We start from the raw sequence: 21,215 nt of genomic DNA on the forward strand, positions 1-21,215 counted from the left end.
CCATGGCCTGAGGACTCGATGGAATACGCAAAGCCTGAGTAGTCTGTGAATGTGCACCCCTCCCGAGTGTGGGGAAATCCCTCACCAGATGATGAGTGTCACCATACTCAAAATAAGCTCTTAGAGGACGTGGCTGATGTGACTAGCTCGGGCCTGATCGGCTGGACTGACCGCTGAAAGCACCCCGCGCAGGAGGTGCACTAGACAATGGCGGTGCATAATTGGGAACCTAGGCTTAAGACTGGCCGAAATACCGCTGGAAGCTAGAAGTACTGAATGAACAGGGCGGCTCACATAGCCCCAACCATGACGGGCTGTAACTGGGGCACGATCACCACTATATGTTCCAAAATCTCGAGGACTCTTGGCATCCCTCTCCTTTCTCTTCTGGGCCCACATACCCTCTAATATCCTAGCAATCTCCACCACCTGATGGTGTGCAATGTCCATCTCTAGCTCTCAAGCCATGCTAAATCTGATACTAGGGTTGAGCCCCTCGATAAATTGACGGACTCGCTTTCCAACAGTAGCAACCAAAGATGGTGCATGCCTAGATAAGTCACTGAACCGGACTGCATACTCTGATACGCTCATAGAACCCGGGCGCAACTGCTCAAACTCTACGCACCATGCATCTCTGAGACTCTGGGGAACAAACTCCCTCAAGAATATATCTGAGAACTGATCCCAGGTGAGTGCAGTTTCCTCGGTCAGACTACCCAACCAGTTCGCTCGCCACCACTGATAAGCTACTCCCTTAAGCTAGAATGTAGTGAAAGCAACCCCATAGTACTAATGATATGGTGGCACCCCTCAAGAAAACCTTGGGCATCCTCTGAAGCCAACCCGCTTAAAGTAGGAGGGTGGTACATCTTGTACCTCTCGACCCTGAGCTTCTCCCCCTCAGAAGATGTTGCCCTAACCATGGGCTGAACTAGGGTGACCGACTATACTGGTATGACTGCTACTTTTACCTTCAAGTTCACTTAGGTAATATTGGATCTAGTCAATTTTTTTTCTTAATTTTGTCAATTCATCCGGGATTTGTGACTTGACTGTTCTCCTAACAATACATTGTCAATGTGCCATGAAATCTCCATAAGTTGTAATCCATGGCGCATTCTGCCTATAAAAATTAAATACAATTCTGCGAGCTAAATACTTATGATGAAAACTTGAGGATGAAAAGAGTCACAATTTTCTTACCATGACAGCATCAACCTGCAAATATAAATTATAAGGTTCCAAAGCCAATTTGAGAGATCAAAGGCTACGAATATATTATTTACTTGCTCAGAAAAAATATGAAACACAAAGTAAAAGCACAAAATTGCTACCAGTATAAAACATACTTAATCTTCAAAAATTTAACACATGTAATAGTTAAATCACTTTGAGTTATTTCGTAAGAAATTTCGACAAAAAGATAACAATATATTTAGATGACTCATACTATAAAATTCTTTTAGGTGTTTCCTTTTAAATAGCACCCTTTTAAATAGCATACTTATTCATATACTACGATCATGTAAAACAAATAATTACAATGCATTACCTATTTATGCATATAACAGACTTTCTATGCATTTAACAGCTTAGACATCTAGCACAATTCTTTTTGGTGTATGTACTAATCAAACTTTTTCTTTTATTAAATTAAATGAAAACAAACTAAAATGATGTATAGTCCCTGTAATTGTCTTAGGTACCCCTACCTTGTGAGATATCGCAGGTTTTGTAAAACAGAATTAAACCCTGAAGAAACCCTCGTCCCTCGCCTCGCCCCCCGCCTCGCCCCCCCGACTATCGTTTCTACCATTGATAAACTCATTTACACTTGAGATGACTAAAGGAGGCAAAGCAACCGTGCTAACATTTACTGAAAAAAGCAAGGTTAGTGACCCCTTATTCATTTACAAATTTCCTTCAATTATAAGTACTATTCTTGAGATATATCCTATGCGCGCTTTCTCAGAATATATTGGAGTCAAATTGGCAAGGTTACCTTAATACCGTGAAGGCTGATGCTAAAGGAAGGTATGTGCTTTTATTTTATGACGAGAGATTACTATTATTATTATTATTAACTGAAATTGACTCCTTTCCTTCTGTTTGTCGTGTGTTTATTACGTTCTTTGTTCAGCAAAGGGGAAATATACACTTCAAAAGTCCGCTATTTGGTCAAGAGAGGCAAGCCCTACGTCTGGGTAGCCGAAAATGATATGCACAATGTGGTATATAGATGCTCCTCAACATTTTATAATTTTGCACCCTAGTAACTAATGTTTTGGCATTATTTATTCTTTCTTTTCAACCCATAGCCAACTTATGCTGTTGAAAATATTGCAGTGGCCTCTTATCTTGCTCTTTCTTATGTAGCATAGACTTCAAAATCTTTTAACCTAATTAAAATTTGTGTTGAATCCAAATATGATCTTTCTGGCTCTGGATTCTAGCCAACTATTGTTTAACTAAAAAACATTGTTTCTTGTGGAAAGATCAAGAAAGTATTACTAGAGTAACTATTCTCTGATTGTTCATCTAACTTGAATACGAATCAGTTTCACATTTTAAGCACTTTGATATTGGATTTTTGTAGTAATTCTAATATGCATCTATCAAGTAACATTGTTATTTCTATGAATTACTTTGTCTTACATGTGCTACCGGGTAATATGTGATAAGAAGGATGCCTCCCAAGGTGAAAAGTAAGTTATATAGAAAAGCTATAAGACCAGCTATGTTTTTTTTTTAAATTCTTTTATGAAGTAAATTAGAAGACCAGCTATGTTATATGGTAGTGAATGTTGGGCTGCTAACGTTCAACTGTACAAGATGAGTTTTGCAGAAATGCGAATGCTAAGATGGATGTTCGGTTACATAAGATTAAAAATGACCACATTCGCCATAAGGTGCAAGTAGCACACATTGAGGATATGAGAGAAGGCCGCGTGAGATGGTTTGATCATGTCCTGTGTCGAGAAAGTTGTCTCAAAAGACCTACAAATTCTTGGAATTATTGCAGACTTAGCCAAATATAGGGCACACTGGAAGAGAAAATCCATATAGGTGGTGATACCTACTACTTGGGACAGGTTTAGACCTAGTAATTTTATTTTATTTTATTACTGTAATGTATTTGAGCTAAATGAGGAACGATGATTCATATCGCTAACCCCAACTTGTTTGGGATTGAGGCGTAATTGTTGTACTTTGTCTTACATCGAATTGCTTACCTGGAAGCTGGCAGTGTAAAGTTGTTATCCTCTTGAGGGTATTGTAGATTTTTGTTTGGACAAGATAGTGGATAGCATCATGTTATTATTACATCAGGTGTGTTTTATGGTGTTCATAGTAACAAAAATGACAGCAGGAAACTTGCATACGAATAAGATGGACCCTACGCATTCATGATCACCCTGCTAATCAATGATATTAAGCTTATCCATGCTTATAGCCTGTGTGGCGAAGCTGCAAAAATTAGCTTATTTTGAGAAGTGCTTTTCTCAAAAATGCTTTTTTCAAAAGTACTTTTGGTGAGAAGCAGTTTGTGTTTGGCTAATTAATTTGAAAAGCACTTCTGAGCAGCAATTAGTGTTTGGCCAAGCTTTTAAAAACTGCTTCTAAGTATATTTTTCTCAAAAGTGCTTTTGGAGAGAAACTACTTTTTTCTGCTTCTCCAAAACTGCTTCTGCTTCTCCTCAAAAGCATTTTTTTTTATTCTAAAAGCTTGGCCAAACACTTCAACTTTGAAAAAAAGCACTTGGCCAAACATGCTATTAGAAATTTTGAAATTGTGCTTTATTCCCTCCCCCCTCCAAAAAAAAAAAGAAATTTTTTGAGCTTGTGACTCGAGCCTTTATTTTTTTTTTTGAATCAAGAATGAGCTGAGCCTTATTTTCCCTTCTTCATCTATTCTCCCCTCCTGTCTCCCTCCAATTGCCTTGTTGTGCATGGTTGTCTCCCCTTCAAAGAGAGGTTGAGTGAATGACAGTATTCTATATATTTTTCGTCTAAATACTTTCTGCTAGTAGCATGATTCATGTGTTGATACCCCAAAAAGCTCTTTGTTTTCTTGACCTACATGCGTTTTTGGAACTCAGTTTGGTGAGTTTAGATCTTATTTATTATTTATTTTAGCTTGCTGGGGTAGATTTATCTGACTATTATTTTTGGTTTATCTTGTTTCCTCACAAGTCATCTCTAAGAGAGGAAGTTTCAAGTACCTTGGGTCAATTATCCAGGGGGATGGGGAGATAGACGAGTATGTCATGCATCGTATAGGGGGGTGGATGAAATGGAGGTTAGCGTCTGGAGTCCTGTGTGACAAAAATGTGCCACTGAAACTTAAAGGCAAGTTCTATAAAGCGGTGGTTAGACCGGCCATGTTAAATGGGGCTGAGTGTTGGCCAACCAAGAATTCTCATATCCAAAAGATGAAAGTAGCAGAGATGAGGATGCTGAGATGGATGTGTAGGCACACTAGGCTGGATATGATTAGGAATGAAGATATTCGAGAGAAGGTGGGCGTGGCTCCCATAGACGACAAGATGCGGGAAGCGAGGCTTAGATGGTTTGGGCACGTGCGGAGGAAAAGCCAAGATGCCCCGGTTAGGAGGTGTGAGCGCTTTGATGGGTATGAGAAGAGGTAGAGGGCGGCCTAAGAAGTATTGGGGCGAGGTGATATGGCAGAACATGGTGCAATTTCAAATTTCCGAGGTCATGACTCTTGATAGGAAGGTGTGGATGTCGAGCATTAGGGTTGAACATTAGGAGGTGGTCGAGCGTTTTTCTTCCTTCGTACCGGGGGTGGGGTTAGTCTGTTAGGGTATTGTCTTGGATTATTAGTGGTGTATGTTGTGTCCACACTATTTTTCCGTTTTTTTCATAGTACTGTGGCATTATTACTGGTTGTTGTTATTACTTTTCCATATATTTTATGCTTCCTACGGTGCTTATATTATTTTTCTGATTTTTGTTGTCACAGATTCTATTGTCTATTTTCGTTTTCTTGAGCTGAGGGTCTCTCGGAAATAGCCTCTCTACCCCTCCGGGGTAGGGGTAAGGTCTGCGTACATTCTACCTTCCCCAGACCCCACTTATGGGATTTTACTGGGTTGTTGTTGTTGTCTTGTTTCCTCCATGTAAGAAGAAGTTTTAAAATATAGGCAAGATGGCACATTCAAATATGCGTATGATATGCGTATGATATGATTAGTAATTTGTCAAAAACAAACAGCGTACAAGGGGACAGATAAAAGGAGTAACAGATACCTAGATTAAATGGAAATTTAAAAACATGAAAAAAATGGAAGATAAATACGTGAAGGTGTAATAATTACAAAGCTACCTACCATTGTCGCCCCTCTAGAGGAAGTAACTCATGATTCATAGTATGGGTAAAATACATCTTGTAGGAGATTGATTTGCATAGAACTACAACTCTTGGTAAAGTTGTTATTCTTTAGACAATGCCCATCGAGTATTGGAAAGAGTAGATGATGACTTATGAATAAAATAGAAAAATAAGATCCAGTCTTGAGAATTTGTAACATTGATCAACGATGACACCAAAAATCTTATCCGTTAGATAGTTCCTTTGCCACATTTTAGTTGCTTCCAGTACCAATTATTCTATAAATTAAAGAAAACATCAATTTAAATAGTAAAGACATATCACACATGTAAATCAAAAGGCTAGAGAAGACTTGGACAAGCATTCCTCTTTGCATTATGTGGACCTGAAAGAAACCGAAGATGCTTTGATAAAAGTGAGGAAGATCTCTCGCTCGTAAAAAAAGAAGATGTATTCAGAATTTGAAAATATGGTGTAATGCTGCTTTTGGTTTTGACTCTGACGGAATACTACACTTTTAGATACGCTTTAGGTTTGAGGGGGCTGCATCCAGTTTGGTACCTTTTGTAATGATGCAGTTTCATCTCGGTACTGCCTGGCATTTTTTTAGTAAATTATCTTTTACTACAACAACAACAACAAACCCAGTGAGTTCCCACAAGTGGGGTCTTGGGAGGGTAGTGTGTACATAGACCTTTCCCCTACCTTGGGAGGCCAGAGAGGCTGTTTCCGATAGACTTTTGGCTAAAGAGGCAACAAGTGGTAACAACAAGATATTAAGAAAATCGAAGCGAAAGAATACAATCAAACAATAGGTAGTACCAACAATCCAAGAATAGAGGGATACCATGCTAACCCTTATGCTAACGACCGGAGAACGACAAAGGAAAATGCTCCACTGCCTATTAACATTCCACCCTAATTCTCGACCTCCACACCCTCATACCAAGGATCATGTCTTCGGTAAGCTCCAGCTGCGCCATGTCTTGCCTAATCACCTTATTTGGCCTACCTTTACCCCCTCTTCATACCCACCAAGGTCAACCTCTCACACCTCCTAACTGAGGCATCTGTGCTTCTCCTATTCACATGTCCGAACCATCTCAGCCTCACCTCCCGCATCTTATCCTCCACGGTGGCCACTCACCTTTTACCGAATAACTGCATTCCTAATCTTATCTAACCTGGTATGCTCGTATATCCATCTCAACATACTTATTTCAGCTACTTTCAGCTTTTGGATATGAGAGTTCTTGACTGGCCAAAAAAATAAGACGACGATGGCTGGAAAAGGGCAGCACAGTGCACAAGGCATCCCGCGTTCACTCAGGGTCCGGGGAAGGGCCGCACCCAAAGGGCTGTGATGTAGTCAGCCTAACCTAATGCGAGCATTAGTGGCTGCTTTCATGGCTTGAACCCGTGAGCTATATGTCACACAATGGCTGATGAATGAAATAAGAACATCAGGCACACTCTCGAGAGTTTCACCATTTATTATAAGATACTGAACATATCTTCTAATTAGTTCCTTTACCACAATAAATCTACTTCAAGTACCAATTATCCTGTATAAGATTATTAAACAGAAGACTATAACACTGAGAAATCTATATGCTAAAAAGGAGGAATATGAGAAGGGAAAGGAAGACTGTACATGTTTTTGCATCCATGGCCTATTGAATTTAATATGAAATAAGAGTAGGTGAGACTTTCCGAAGCGTGATGATTAGAAATCTGGATCAATATGGACTTCCATATGGATTACGAAGCTCGTTGCAAATCCATTTTGAGTAGGATTATTTTTTCTCTTAATTACAAATTCAGGCTTGTGATTTATAAGTCAGATTCTACAAGAGGGGTGAAGTTTGGGTTATCACATTTAGAACAGATCAAAACTGAGGAGATGGTGTGAGTTATTTTAGGGTGTTGATGCTTAACTTTTTTTGTATCTATAAAGATTTTCCCTGGTCTGAGAAGCAAGGCACCTGGAGAATTAACTAAGCCTGTTTCTTAAGGACCTTCTTGTAAACAGGGAAACTTTCTTTTGGGGAACGTTAAATAAGACGGGAAAAATGCTGAAAAGAAGATTTGAATTACTTTATGTAGAAATAACTAAGCCTCTGGTGAATAATCTGAATTACCTTGTACGATGGCTCTTTGTGTCATTTCCTTTTTTCTTGATTTCTACATGCCTGGGAAGCCAGATTTATTTTATTGTCTGTACTTTACTTTGCTTTTAGAGCTTAAGCCCCTAATTTCTAGTCAATGATGATTCTTATTCTCTCAAAACCTTTCTCTTGAAGCTATAGCTATCAGAGACGATATACGACGGAGTGATTATGACGGTATATTAGTTGGAGACGGTATCACAAGGATATAATTAGATCTGTCTTGAACAGATATTGCTATAGGACTTCATAACTTTTTCATAAACTTCTTTTAGGAAATTTCTTAGTTTTTATTTTAATTCAAGAATTCCTGGTTTCGGTTTTAGAGCTCTACGTTAGTTTCTGAAACTGTAAGGGAGAATAAAATTCTTTGGCTACTAGCAATACCAATTTTATTTCTGATGCAGACTTCATTGTTAGATTGTTCATTTGGAAGATAGAGCATACCTGACATTCAGTTTCTCCTTTCTGTGTAGAACACAATGATAGATGAGCGTGGATCTTTTGCTGTGACCAGTCCCATGCCAGGTCCACTGGCAAATCTACTCAAGTCCATCAAGAAAGTGGGTATAGAACCATTCATTTGCCTATACTTCTTGTTCTCCTCCTGATAGCTTAAACTTTAGCATTCAAAATATATTTTCTAATATGGCTATCAGTCACTTAAGTGGTTTATTATGTTGTATATCACTTTCTTGTTTCCATTTGGTTCTTTTACTGGAGTAACTTTCCTCTCACAGAGTGCATCCTTATTTTTGGTGAATATTTAGCTTTTGTGTACAAACTGACAAAGCCTATTATGCAGCTACCAGCTCGGGTTGCTCTGATGGGTGAAGTTCTGCTTCTTAAAGATGAAAAGGTGTGCTTTATACAGTCCTACTCTTTACCAATTAGTGACACTTTATTTAGTCTCTATTATTTCTCGTTTGAATATTCAACTCATTTGTGCTATCTTTTGCTTTTCTGAGGAACTCTGAGTCAGCTTATGTATGTTCTGCTAAATAGCAGTCTCCTTTGGTGATATCAGCATCCCAACTATTCATAGCAGTGAAACTATGCGTGAGAGGTCTTTTTTAGGGGGGGGGGGTTGACAAGCGTCTCCCAAATGCGATTTTGGAAAACCTTTTAGGGATGTGAGTTCGACGCTGCATGGACATGAAATAAGTGCATATTACTCATCCATCCCTTTTGGTATTCACCCAGGAAACTATAATCATCCCTCTGTATGAGTGTAGTAGATTTAAAAAATCTGAAATAATGAGATGTACCAAATACTAGAAAGTTGGATAATAACAGAAAACAGTACAAATTATAGAGAAAAAGATTCATGAGGAAATGAGTGATTATAATTTTTTTGATCAGTAAATGATGTGTATATAAATATCAGCATCAAGTGAGTGGTGAGGAATATATACAGTATAGCAACACTACAGGTTTCATAATGTGCTCAAAAAATCTAACATGACTTCTACATCGTTAAATGAAGCCATGGTGCACCAAAAAGAGAGTAAATAAATACATCTAGATTTGACTATTAAAACAGATTCTTTCTTGTTCTAAAAACCCTAGAGTTCCTTTCTTCCAGATTATCCACCAGTTAGCTGCGGAGAGATGATAAGTTTTAAAGAGAGATGGAGACTTTCTCGTTTGGCTGAATAGGTTCAAATTCTGAACTGGAGGTTGGTTACCGGTCATCATATATATATATATATATATATATATTTCGGCACGTGCTTTGCACATGTATGTGGAGTCATGTAGCACCTGATTTTGTAAAATAATATCAATATTATTAAAACAAAGATTTGAGTAAATAATTATACAGGAAAAAATAAAATACATGGTTTTGTGGATCATTGTATAGTAATTTATTCGTCGAATTTAAGATGATTGGATATCATCTGAGCATACAAAGATAATAATCAAACTATAATAAGATACATGTAGGGCTGCTTATCGGGCGGATTGGGCGGTTAATTACTCTTAACGGTTTGGCTTAACGGTTATCGGTTTTTAAATGTATTAATCCGCTAGCCACCTGATAAGATATCGGGCGGATTGGTAACGGTTTAGCTCTTATCGGGCGGTTATTGGGTGGTTTATCGGCCTAATTCAATCTATATTGCGTTCATTAATTGTTTTTTGACCGCCTAGCATACAAATTCAAAATAGAAAATTACACATTGAATCCATACATACATGTTTGTTAACGCCTACATAAGAATGATGTAGTGTGTCATGTATTATAGAGTGAAAAAAGTTGTGGCACAACACTATTGTTCTTCTATTAAACATAGACAGCAGGCATTAGTTTTAAAAAAATAAAAGCAGAGGTGAATCATAGAAAACAGCTTAAACAATCTTTTTGTAGGGTGGGAGAATAAGCTAAGCTAAGCCAAGCCTGGGATCTTCTGATGCATAGTACGTAAATGTTCTGATTATTTAGGAATAAGGCGTTAGAACTTAGAGATGGAGTACTCGAAGAAGTGGAAAGGTTTTTGATATTTAATATATATATATATATATATATATATATATATATATATATGCGTTAGAACTTAGAGATGGAGTACTGGAAGAAGTGGAAGGGTTTTTGATATTTAATATATATATATATATATATATATATTCTTAACGGGTTAACGGATTATCCGTTAAGAAAATTGAATAATCCGCCACCAAACCGATAAGCCGTTAATAAAAAAATTTCAATCCGTTCCCCGTCCGTTAAGCCGTTAACCCGATACCAATAAGCCATTAAGCTTCGGTTTCGGTTCGGTTTTCGGTTTCGGTTCGGTTTTGAACACCCCTAGATACATGTGATTTATTTACTTATCTTGATTTTATGGGGTACAAAGATGTAACGAAGCGTATCTCACCTACTACGTCCTTATAGATGATATTCCTAGTGTATGTTCCTTTCATCCGTTTCAATTGCTCTGGCATGAGTAGAACTCTTGTTGTCGACTTTGATATCCCCTTAACATGAAGTTGGCCATGCGAGAAAACAAAGCTAAACTGATTTCTCAAGTGTATTGTCCTCTTTAAATTCTACCATAGCACTACGAATCAATCCGAGCACATAAGATGAACAAAAAATGTGTATATCCAAAACATGTATGATGAACTTTTGTGTTTGAGTGGTTACACAGGGCTATTGGGGAGGAAGAGGTGAGGGACTTGATCCACGCACCTTTCAAAAGATGATTGAGTACTCCCAAAACTTTGATAAGTTAAATGTTTTCGGCGTGTGTGTGACACTATTAGTACTTCTGATTTATTAGATATTGGTTCTTGACTTATTTATTACAAAAGTAAAAAATTAAAACAAATCAGAGAAGACTATCAAGTGCGACACATTAGAAAATTGATGATTCAGTGCACAATACATGGGATTAAAGAACGAGCTAACAAATGTAGAAGCACTACAAAGGGAGTACATAATAAAGATTTAGTAAAATAAACAACAAAATTGAATATGCCATTCTCTCTTGAAAGCTTGATCAAAATAACTAATTCTCCATGAAAGAATCAAATAGCATGACACTAGGTTAACGGAAAGCCAAAATCTTGAGGTAAGATTAAACATGATCAATATAGAAAACGTACATCATAAACAAGGGCCCCAGTAGAATGGTTCAATTGGTTTTTGTGGCTCATTTCAATATTTATTTAATTTTATGTTAAATCTCCCAAGTAATATTTATTTTTACATATAAGAGATTTGAAAATAAAATATAAGAGGTCTTTGCACAGTAATAAGAGTCATGTTGAACCATTATTTCTTACAAGGGAGCACTAGGAGGAGTAGTTGCATTTGAGAAAATTTAGAGGCACTATGGTATCTTTTTTTCAATGTTTAGAGTCATAGTATGAGATTGAGGAACCTGAAACATTTTCCTCTCTCGATTCATTCTTTGATATAGAACCTCATCCATAGCACTTTTTTTTTGTGGTTCACTGTTGCAAAACTCTTTATTCTTCGACATAATAAACTTACATCGCTTTACTTTTGCTAGATACACATCAACTGGAGCTTAATTAGAGCCTTTGGATACATAAGGGTAGGTTATACTAGGTGATACTTATCATTCAGTTCATTTTCAATATGGATGCTGCATTGCCCCAAATATATATATATATATATATATATATATATATGTAGCACCCCGGAAATTTTCAAATGTTAAAGGCCTCATTAGAAGGTCATTAAGCACTATACGTATCATTTATAAGCTAGCAATAACTGCAATTATCGATAAATCCATTTGGATATGTGGACATGTATTTTACATGGTTTGAAGGATTATAATGATATTTAGAAGTGGGGAGAAGTAGCTTGAAACAAGTTAGAATTGTTGAAGAGAAAAAGACGCCCAAAGTCGCACTTGACCTAACTTCAAACGATCATATCTCGCCGTGTATAATGAGTTACACTGTGGATAGGATATCAAATTAAAGCTCTTTGAGTCTAGTTTCAAATGGTTCAAACAATTCGTCATTTGGACTTTTGTACAAAACATTATGACCAATTTATTGAGCACTATCCAACATGCGCGCCCGACTGCATGGCCGCGTACCTGAAGAAGTTGGCTGCCCCAAGTGCACGCCAAGATGCGCGTTTAAGTCTTAGATGCGCGCCAGCGCACCTGGGAAGGTTATACATACCCCTAGGTCGGGGAGAGATGATTTGGGGTCAAATTTTGGGAGTTCATTGGGGCTTTTGAAGAGGTTTTCGACCAAGGCTTCACTTGGATCATACAAGGTGAGTTTTTATCCAAGTTTTGTGGTAATTCAGGTTGATTAACACTAATAGCAACAAGATTCAACCATGGAACTTGTTAAATTCTTCCAAATCCTCCAAGAACACAAAAAAGGAGATTTTCAAGATTTGTCTTCAAGAGGTAATCCCACTACTCAATGTTCATCTATTGCGTATAAATAAGTATATAGAAGGTGATTTGGAGTAAAAATCATGGTTTGGTTAAGTTGGGAGATGAACCCTAGAAATGGGTATTGTGAATAAGATTGGCTAGTGGGTACAGACGATGAATAGTGTCAATTTGGTGAAAATGAGTTAAATGATATTTTCTATAATCTTGTGAGCAATTCAATTATTGAATATCGTATTGTTGTGTATGCAATGAGAGATTTAGAGTTAAAAACTCAAGAACCGACTTCTATGGTGGGAATATCAATTTTTACTAGACTTGTAAAGTTGGACCTAAGTGTTGAACAAATAGTTGACTTAGTTGGTGTTATTGTAACATGTCCTTGACGAATATGAGTTGTTATGTATATATTGGCTTGTTGGCGACGTTTAAGAGTTCTAAATGAATTAGAGCCTTATAGTACTATTTTGGAGCTTGGGCTTAAGGTAAGTTGATTAAAACTTACTCTACTTAAGAGATGTTCTCTAAACACTTGTTTTGACTTAATACATGAGATTGTTCGCAAATGTACCTCCGCACTCGTTGGGACAAGCGGGAAAGGATGTTACCATGGTCTTTGAGTCGTGTTGCATATGAAATGGTGCCATGTTATTTTGTAAAATCCTGTTGTCAAAAACTTGTTAGCAAATGACACTTGAGGCAAATGTTATAAGTTTTATTAAAAACTTATGTTGATGATAAAGGGATTAAACGCTTGAGTTCTATTGTCACCTTTGTTTTATAAAATGAGGAATGTAATATTTCTAAAATCTTTATATTTCGAAGTAGCACTTGTTAAATCTTTAAGGATTGAAATCTCATTTTGTTAATTGCTTAATATGAAATGAAGAAGGATCTTATTTGATTTTATTCAAACGATTTGGATTGACTATTCACGTCATGATTTGACAAAATAGATACTTTGAGGCTATTCGGCTATGAATCTGTTTTTGGAGTATCAAATATTTTGAGAGTTACTTGTGTTCACCAAGATTGGTTTCGGATATATCGTGTTTCGTCGTCATGAAACTACGTGTCGGTGTAGGCGTAGATGGCCACTTTGTGGTATAGACTACGACAGAGTATCCTCCTTGAGAGGTGCTATTTTGTGCTATTAATAGCATGACTGAGTTGATTCATATGGCACTGCGATGAGACGACCTGAGTAAGTAGGGTATATGATACTTGCTGCTAGATATATAACCTAGTTGACCTTCTTGTGTCGGTGATGGTATAGTAGTCCTGATGGAAGATAAAAGATGATTTTGTTATGTATAGGTCTAAGGAGCCGAAAGTGATTTCAATGACTTGATGAAGTTGAAATGGTTTTGCATGATTTTATTAGAATCATGGGTTGATATAAATATTTTAAAAGTTTGTATCATGATTTACATTTTACTAGTCTTTTTATTTAAAATGATAAAGAGTATGAACTTGTGTAATGGTTTATCGCTTCATATAAAATGTTGGTTGCATATGTTTTATAAAGCCTTGTCCCAGGAACTCGAGTTAAGGATAGGGATGGGCATATTTCGGTCAGAACCGAAGAAACCGACCGAACCGAAAATACTTTTATTTCTGTTTTTTCGGTCGGTTTCGATTTAAAATTTTAAAATTTCAGTTTTTCGGTTATTAATTTATTTAGTTCGGTTAACCGAAAAATCGAATTATTAGCATATAGATTCTTTAAGTTATATATAGGCTAAGCCTATATAATACATTAATACTATTAGGTCCAATCCATCAAAGACCCAACCCAATTAAGTAATATGATAGTTCCATAGCATATATGATAGTATACCGGAAGATTTCACACACAGTTTTAATTTACACTATGTTTGAATTTTATGATCCATAATAGTGTGCAAAGTTTATTCTATTTTTTTTAATAAACACAGTATTTCCAAGAAGTCCGAAGTTTTGGAAAAAAACAACAAATTCGCTAGTCCTATTATTACATAAAAGGAGCCCAATATGATAATGTTCAAACCGAAAACCGATTCGAAATAAACCGAACCGAAATTAGAAAACCGAACTGAACCGAACTTATTTCAGTTCGGTTTCGGTTACTACTTTTACAAAACCGAAAACCAAATAACCGAACTGAATTTCTTCAAACCGAACCAAATCAACCGAACGCTCACCCCTAATCAAGAACCTTTTTAAGTCTATTAAAGCACCTTAGATATAATCTTGTAGATGCTACCCTACCCACTAGACTAATAGGTCTATAATCTCTGATGCACGTCGCTCCCTCTTTTTTCGGCACGATATCTAGGAAAAAAGTGTCGAAGCTACGGCTTAGAGTTGTGCTGGGGACTAGGCCTCTGGACCTGATGGCTTCATATTAGCTTTCTTCCAGCAATGTTGGAGCACAGTGAAGGGGGAGCTGATGGAGGCTTTTGGGAAATTCCATGAGTCTAGAGAGCTCGAGAGGATAGATTTAGATTTTTTCTTCTAAGTTATGGCAAAAACATGAAACTTGTTTCATAGCAAATATACCAATACACTTCTACATAGTTTTAGTAATAAACAAACCATCTGCTAGGGTATTCTTAAAAAAAAGGGGATGTGATATGTACTAACAAGAAAATAAAAAAACTAAAAAGAAAGAGATAGTAATAGTACTCAGACATTTGTTAACTTGGTGAAACACAAAAAATTTGGTGCCGTCAAAGAAAAGAAGGAAGATATCATACCCCCAAAAAATAGTGGAACGAAGAAAGCTTGTGAGAAAACCCCAACACAACAGACATTATTATCAATCTTTAGTAGTATTCAAAATTTTATCAGAACACTCTATTTGCTACATTATTAGTAAACTTTAATAAATACTTTTTCCTAGAAAATATTTTTCACCCTCCAATCAAAAAATACCTGAAAGCATTATCTTGATTTTTTTTTTTCAAAAGATAAGTTTTTTTTACAAAATAGTTTTTAGAAAATGTGTCAGGCTTGCCGAACAGACTAGAGCATGAAAATAGTATAACCAAAACCAAGTTATTTCTCTTATAAACACTTGCATTTGATGTTTAATAGTAACAAACTACGGTGAAAGCCCAAGGAAGTTAATGGTTTTAATTGCATTGACTTGGCACAGGCAGCATAAGTTATTTCTCCTAGAATGGTAAAACTTTTCCTATTGCCGGCCAGGAAAATTTTGAATTGTTCTCACTACTGAGAAATCTAACTTCTCATGTCATCAACTTATGGAGGCAACTTACTGCCTGAAAACACATAGGCATGTAACTCTTTCTCTGCGTTTCTATTAAGTCAACCTATTACAAACACAACAATTGCATAGAATGGTATCATTATCAACTCTTTCAACAATATATAATGCCAGAATTAAGTCTTTATCCTTGGGGCCATTTGGTAGGGTGTATAATATAGTACTGAATATGGTATATTAGTAATGCTGGGATTAGTAATACCGAGATCGGTTATGCTGAGATTATTTCTTATTGACTGATTTGTTTGGTGTATTAAAAATAACATGCATTGCATAATTTTGATTTTTTTTTGTTTGTTTACAAAAATACCCTCCACATTCTTTAAAAAAGATTTGGAGAAGGTTTTGAACGGGAAATTCTATCTTTATACATACTTATCCATGCATTAAAAACAATGGTATTGCTAATGCTATGGTTTGCTATGTATAAGAATAGTACTGAATAGAGTGTATAACTAATACAAGTATTAGTTATACATAGGTTAAAAAATACTACCAAACAAGGGATTAATAATACCAAAGCTAATACATGTATTATTTTCCCTAATATATCCTACCAAACGACCCCTTAAGGTTAATGCTGCTATTATCATCTCTAGAAAAGGCAATAATCACAAATTCAGAATTAAAACCATGGTATTTTACAAGGCATCGTCATCAAAAGCATTTTTCTACTACTTAGTTATCAGAATTGAGAGACTAATTAAAAGTGAACATTCCACCAATGTATTCTCAGGGAAATCAAATTTACCGTATATACACATTTAGAAAGCACCAGGTGACAAACTATATCCTGCAAGTCAGCAGCAAATTCAGCCTAACCAGCATGACAAAGATCCTAAAGTTGATTCTTCCTTCTCTCGTATTCTTCTGCTCTCTGGCATCCGCCCAGGGGCATCTTCCGTTGCAGTGGCGACATGATTTTTCAAGATCTTTGATACTCCAAAAAGTAGCAATAATTTGATAATAGAAGAACAAAATAAGTGAAGTCGTTTGAATGAAGAAGTTTTCGTTCAATAGAAGTTGTCCGAAGGTGCGCATCGCTTCATATATGAAACCGTGGGTTTAATTAGGGTTGTTGTGTAGCGTTTTGCTTTTATTATTTGTACGTAGTAAAAATGGTATATTTGTGATTTAACTTTTAACTTCTGGGCTTCCCATTCTTAATACGTATATATAGTACACTTCATTTTTTGAGAATGGTAACATTTTATAAAAGAAAACAGCACAAATTTTGTGCTGCTAAAAGTGACAAAATACATCCAAAAACAGTAAAGAATCCCCTACTACAAAAACTTACAAGGATTATATGATATCAAGTATGGAGTCACTATCATTTACAGGGCATTCTTTACACCTATATATATATAGTACACATCATTTAACAAATTTATAAGTGGAAAGATGTATCTGTTGGGTGATACACCTATCATTGCCCAACATCTTAATCCTTACAAAAAAAATGGCCGTGATATGGCTTCTCATAGTTATATTTCTGCTTTTCATAAAATTGTTTGGTTCGACAATTCTGTGTAGTATATGCTAACTGAGGAGCTGAGCTGATATAGTGGTAGCTCGTAACCATTACCTGTTATACAGCTAAATTGGCTAGCTAAAAGAGACCCGTTACTGAAATGAAATTTGTTTCTTTTCACTAAACAACTTCATGCGGAACAGTAAGAAGTGATTTCCCTGACTGTTTCTTCTTTCTCTCCATGACAGGCTAAATTAGCTAGAGAGAGCCTTAAGGAAGTCATATCATCTGAAAGGAGCATGATAGAGAAATTCTCTTACTCCGTTTTGGGTATATTGAGTTCATCTTCCCTTGGTGTTACATGCCGAGGTGACAAACTCCAGGAATTATTTGATGCGGACAAAGGATATGTTGTGTTCAAGTTCAATCCAAGGTGAAAAGATTTAATTAAGCTAGATTATCATGTACTCTTTTATTTTTTATTTTTTTTTATAGATGAAGGATTATTATGTAGTCTTCTAAAGTGTGATCTTTGATTCCTCCTAACCTTCTGGCCCTCTGCAATATTAAACTGAGTCAAACATGGAAATGACTTTAAGCTGTTGAGATGACTACTTATTCAACTAGAAAACAAAAGAAGCTTGAGATGAGATCCTTACGTTTGCACTGCTTTCTTAAAGCTACTATTAGCACGACTGGCTCTGGAACCTAGTTTGATTGCTATTCGTTGTGATTGTTGATTGATATTCTTATCCTCCTAGGTAATACCTATACTCAAATTTTTGTGAACTTTTCGATGAAACATATATTAAAAATTTGTCAGCTTTTAGATAAATGGGATTGGATCTCCAGAAATACTTATATAGGCTGTAGCTTCTCTTTAATTTACTCCCTGGTTGTGCATGTGATGCAATTTTACTGTGCTTGAAAATTACGGAGTTAGTTAACTTGCATATTATAATGGTTGATAAAAATACTAATGTACTTTTCTGACTTAGATGTTTCAGCTTATTGTTTATTCTTGAATTGCTTATTTGCTTTAAACTCTTGAAAACCTCTGAGTACATTATTGTGTACAAGTGTGCAAACAATTTTGGGAACTTTCTTCTATGGTAAACCTCACCCACCAAATTAACCCCCCCCCCCCCCCCCCTGCAAAAAAAAAAAAAAAAAAAAAGCTTTTGGAACATTGCAATATGAAAAATGTATAACATAAATTGGATGGATGGAATAATTAAATAAATCTGAAAACTGACTAGAAATATGTCTTGACATATGGAAAATTATCTACTCCACAGTTCATGCATGTATATTGATAGTACTGGAGGGACTCATGAAGTAGATCTTGAGGAAGTCCAAGCAACAAAGCCTGATCCTTTATGTAAGAGACTTAGAACTCAACTGTTGATGTTTGCTGCGTATCTGATCTTTTTGAGGACCAATGCATTCTCATTAGCATTATGCTCTAAATGTATGTTTTCCATTTGTAGCATCATATACTATGAGCCTAATTGATGGAATTAATCAAAGTGAGGCGAGGCGTAGAGCTCTAATTCTCTTCTGCATCACACACTTGAATAAGAATGCAAAGGTGATCTTCTGGTAGTCTCTGAAAGCTTTGGTTAAAATGTATTTGTTCTCTGAGTTCTCTTGCTAATAATCTAGTAGGCGATTTACTTCTACTTTTGCTTGGAAGTTCGAAGATAAATTGTAGCAGTGTATTTAGGGCCAATATACCTTCGCGTGTCAATTGATTAAACTCGAAACATTGTTTGTGCATAACCAGGCAAATGTTTACACATGTTCACAGCCATTTTTTTTTTCCAGCTTTCATGGCTGGGAGATCCTTTGATTTTATGTCTTGACTTATAATTGTTGCAGCATATCATTGATGTGATCCTGCTTGTTACTATTCGTGATACCCTTAAGCCATAAATCCATGCTGAACATCAACAGATATTGTCCTTGGCCTGCTAATTTGCATTGTCATTCAGTCAATATATAAATTACTGCTGGCTGATACGCAGAAGAGAAACTGATAGCTGGTTTTATGTGAAGGATGCCTATCTGCTTTCTATAGATCAGAAAGGATTTGATGTGCTGGGGAAAGTTTTAGGTCCAGTAAGGAGCGATGGTTCTCGTGAATATCAGTGGAGGGAGTTCAGAATTCCATTGAAAGAAGAGGCACACAGTGTTGAAATATTCTGCCGTCAGCTTGTTGAAATGGAGGAGAAAGCGCTCACGAGCTTCTCCAACTTTACTGGCCTATAAATAAGGGTAGAATCAGCTTGTATCAGCATCACCTGACTGGTGTGAAGAAAAAGCAAGGAGTAATGATAGGCAAGCCCCAGAGGGAACAACTGCAAGGTCACTTTTGACGAACTGCGATGGAGGGCCCTAGCAAGGAACAGAAAGATGCATTGCATTTTATTGCAGAAGAGTGAGCTTGTGAGTTGGGCTGTGTTCATATCCGATCTTATAACCTAAGCTTTCTGAAATTTTGTAATCATAAAATATAACCTTAACTAAGACATGACATCCAAGTTTGAGGAACGTGATTCATTTCATTGTGATGTAGACTGTAAAAAGCTGATCGTTGGTATGAGTTTGCATATACTCACGTATACTCAAGGAAACGTGTTTCATTCGATAAAGTTATACCGCATTTATTTAAGGGAAAAGGGTAAAAAATGCCCCTCAAATAGAGCAAATTTGTTTTTATTTAAATTTAGTCTCAGACATGCTCTTATCATTAGTGAATTGTTTCAGATTTGCCATAGAAAATAGAGCAAAATTGCCCTCAGTTTGACTTTAGTTTCAAATATGCCCTTATTATGATGAATAGAGATTTATATTTGCTCCTCAAAACTAACGGAATTTATTTTTTTTTATCAAAATCCTTCTATTTTAGGGTCAAATATTTATTTGGTTACTATTTAAAAAACAAGAGGAAGAAGAAGAGAATAAAATGAGAGAAAAAGAACATGTAGAGTTTGTTTAAAAAAAAGAGATTCATAAAATATTTTATTTTACTCAAAGGATATCTAATCATATCTCTCAGTTTTTGTCTTTGTGACCATTACTATTTTTTTGTTTACGCAATTGCAATTATATGCATAAATTTCAAAGGAATAAAATTAATATTTTATAGATTTTGTTCTTTCCAGCATAACAAAGATTGCAATTTCTTTAGCAATATCAAAACTTGTTGCTAAGTGTATATAATAACTCCCTGTAATTATCTATTTACTTTCAATTTTTTACTAATTTAAGCTAGCGTTTGTACATAGATTTTGTTGAAACTTGTAAATTATTTTTTTCAAAGTTGTGTTGAAAAATAATTTTTGGAAGTTGAAGTTGCATTTGGACATACATTTTACTTGAAAAAAATATTGAAGTGTTGTGAATGGAAGAAAAATTTTCATCCAATTTGTTTTCATTTTTTTTTTTTCAAAAACTGATCAAATTCCATGAACAAACAATGTTTTAAATTTTTTTTTGGGGAAAAAAGTAGCCAAAATCTATGTCCAAACGGGAGCTAAGAATTTCAATTTCTATTTGGGTTCATGAAGATTTATATTTTTCCCATGAAAAATATTTGATTTTCTAAAATTGGTGTTCTGTTTAATTGTTGTTAAATTTAAGGAGCGTAAAGATTTTTAAATAGGGGAAAGACATGAAGATGATGAACAATTAGATATATTTCAGATCTTCTAACCATTTTTATGTGTGTAATTTTCTTGTTAATTATTTTTACAAGAAATTTTCGGGGTTAATAATTATTGTCTTGCAATGTGGCACTCCTTCATAATAATAAAATATATTTAAATGGGTAAAAGTAAGAAATTAAAAATCTCTTACTTTTGAGGGGTTAATCTAAGCCAGTCCACTAGGACATATTTGGGACCAAAGTTAACAAAAGGGTAAATTTGTTGTATTTCCCATAGATGAGGTGATAAGGGCATGTGCGAGATCAAATTCAAAATAAAGACAACTTTGCTATATTTTCCACAATGGAGGGACATTTTTGGTCCTTTTCCCTTTATCTAATGGA

General features: G+C 35.8%; 1 protein-coding gene across 1 annotated transcript; it reads left to right on the plus strand.

Annotated features, from left to right (window-relative positions):
* Positions 1 to 1,696: 1,696 nt before the first annotated feature.
* On the plus strand, positions 1,697 to 19,888 carry LOC104114097 (uncharacterized). The gene is made up of 9 exons (XM_070185577.1): positions 1,697 to 1,893; positions 1,976 to 2,037; positions 2,144 to 2,234; positions 8,001 to 8,087; positions 8,330 to 8,383; positions 17,410 to 17,594; positions 18,460 to 18,542; positions 18,652 to 18,752; positions 19,220 to 19,888. The coding sequence occupies exons 1-9, from the start codon at positions 1,843 to 1,845 to the stop codon at positions 19,430 to 19,432; spliced, it is 927 nt and encodes a 308-aa protein (XP_070041678.1). The 5' UTR covers positions 1,697 to 1,842; the 3' UTR covers positions 19,433 to 19,888.
* Positions 19,889 to 21,215: the final 1,327 nt, after the last annotated feature.

This window comes from Nicotiana tomentosiformis, chromosome 9 (genome assembly GCF_000390325.3).
Source record: "Nicotiana tomentosiformis chromosome 9, ASM39032v3, whole genome shotgun sequence".
NCBI lineage: Eukaryota > Viridiplantae > Streptophyta > Magnoliopsida > Solanales > Solanaceae > Nicotiana > Nicotiana tomentosiformis.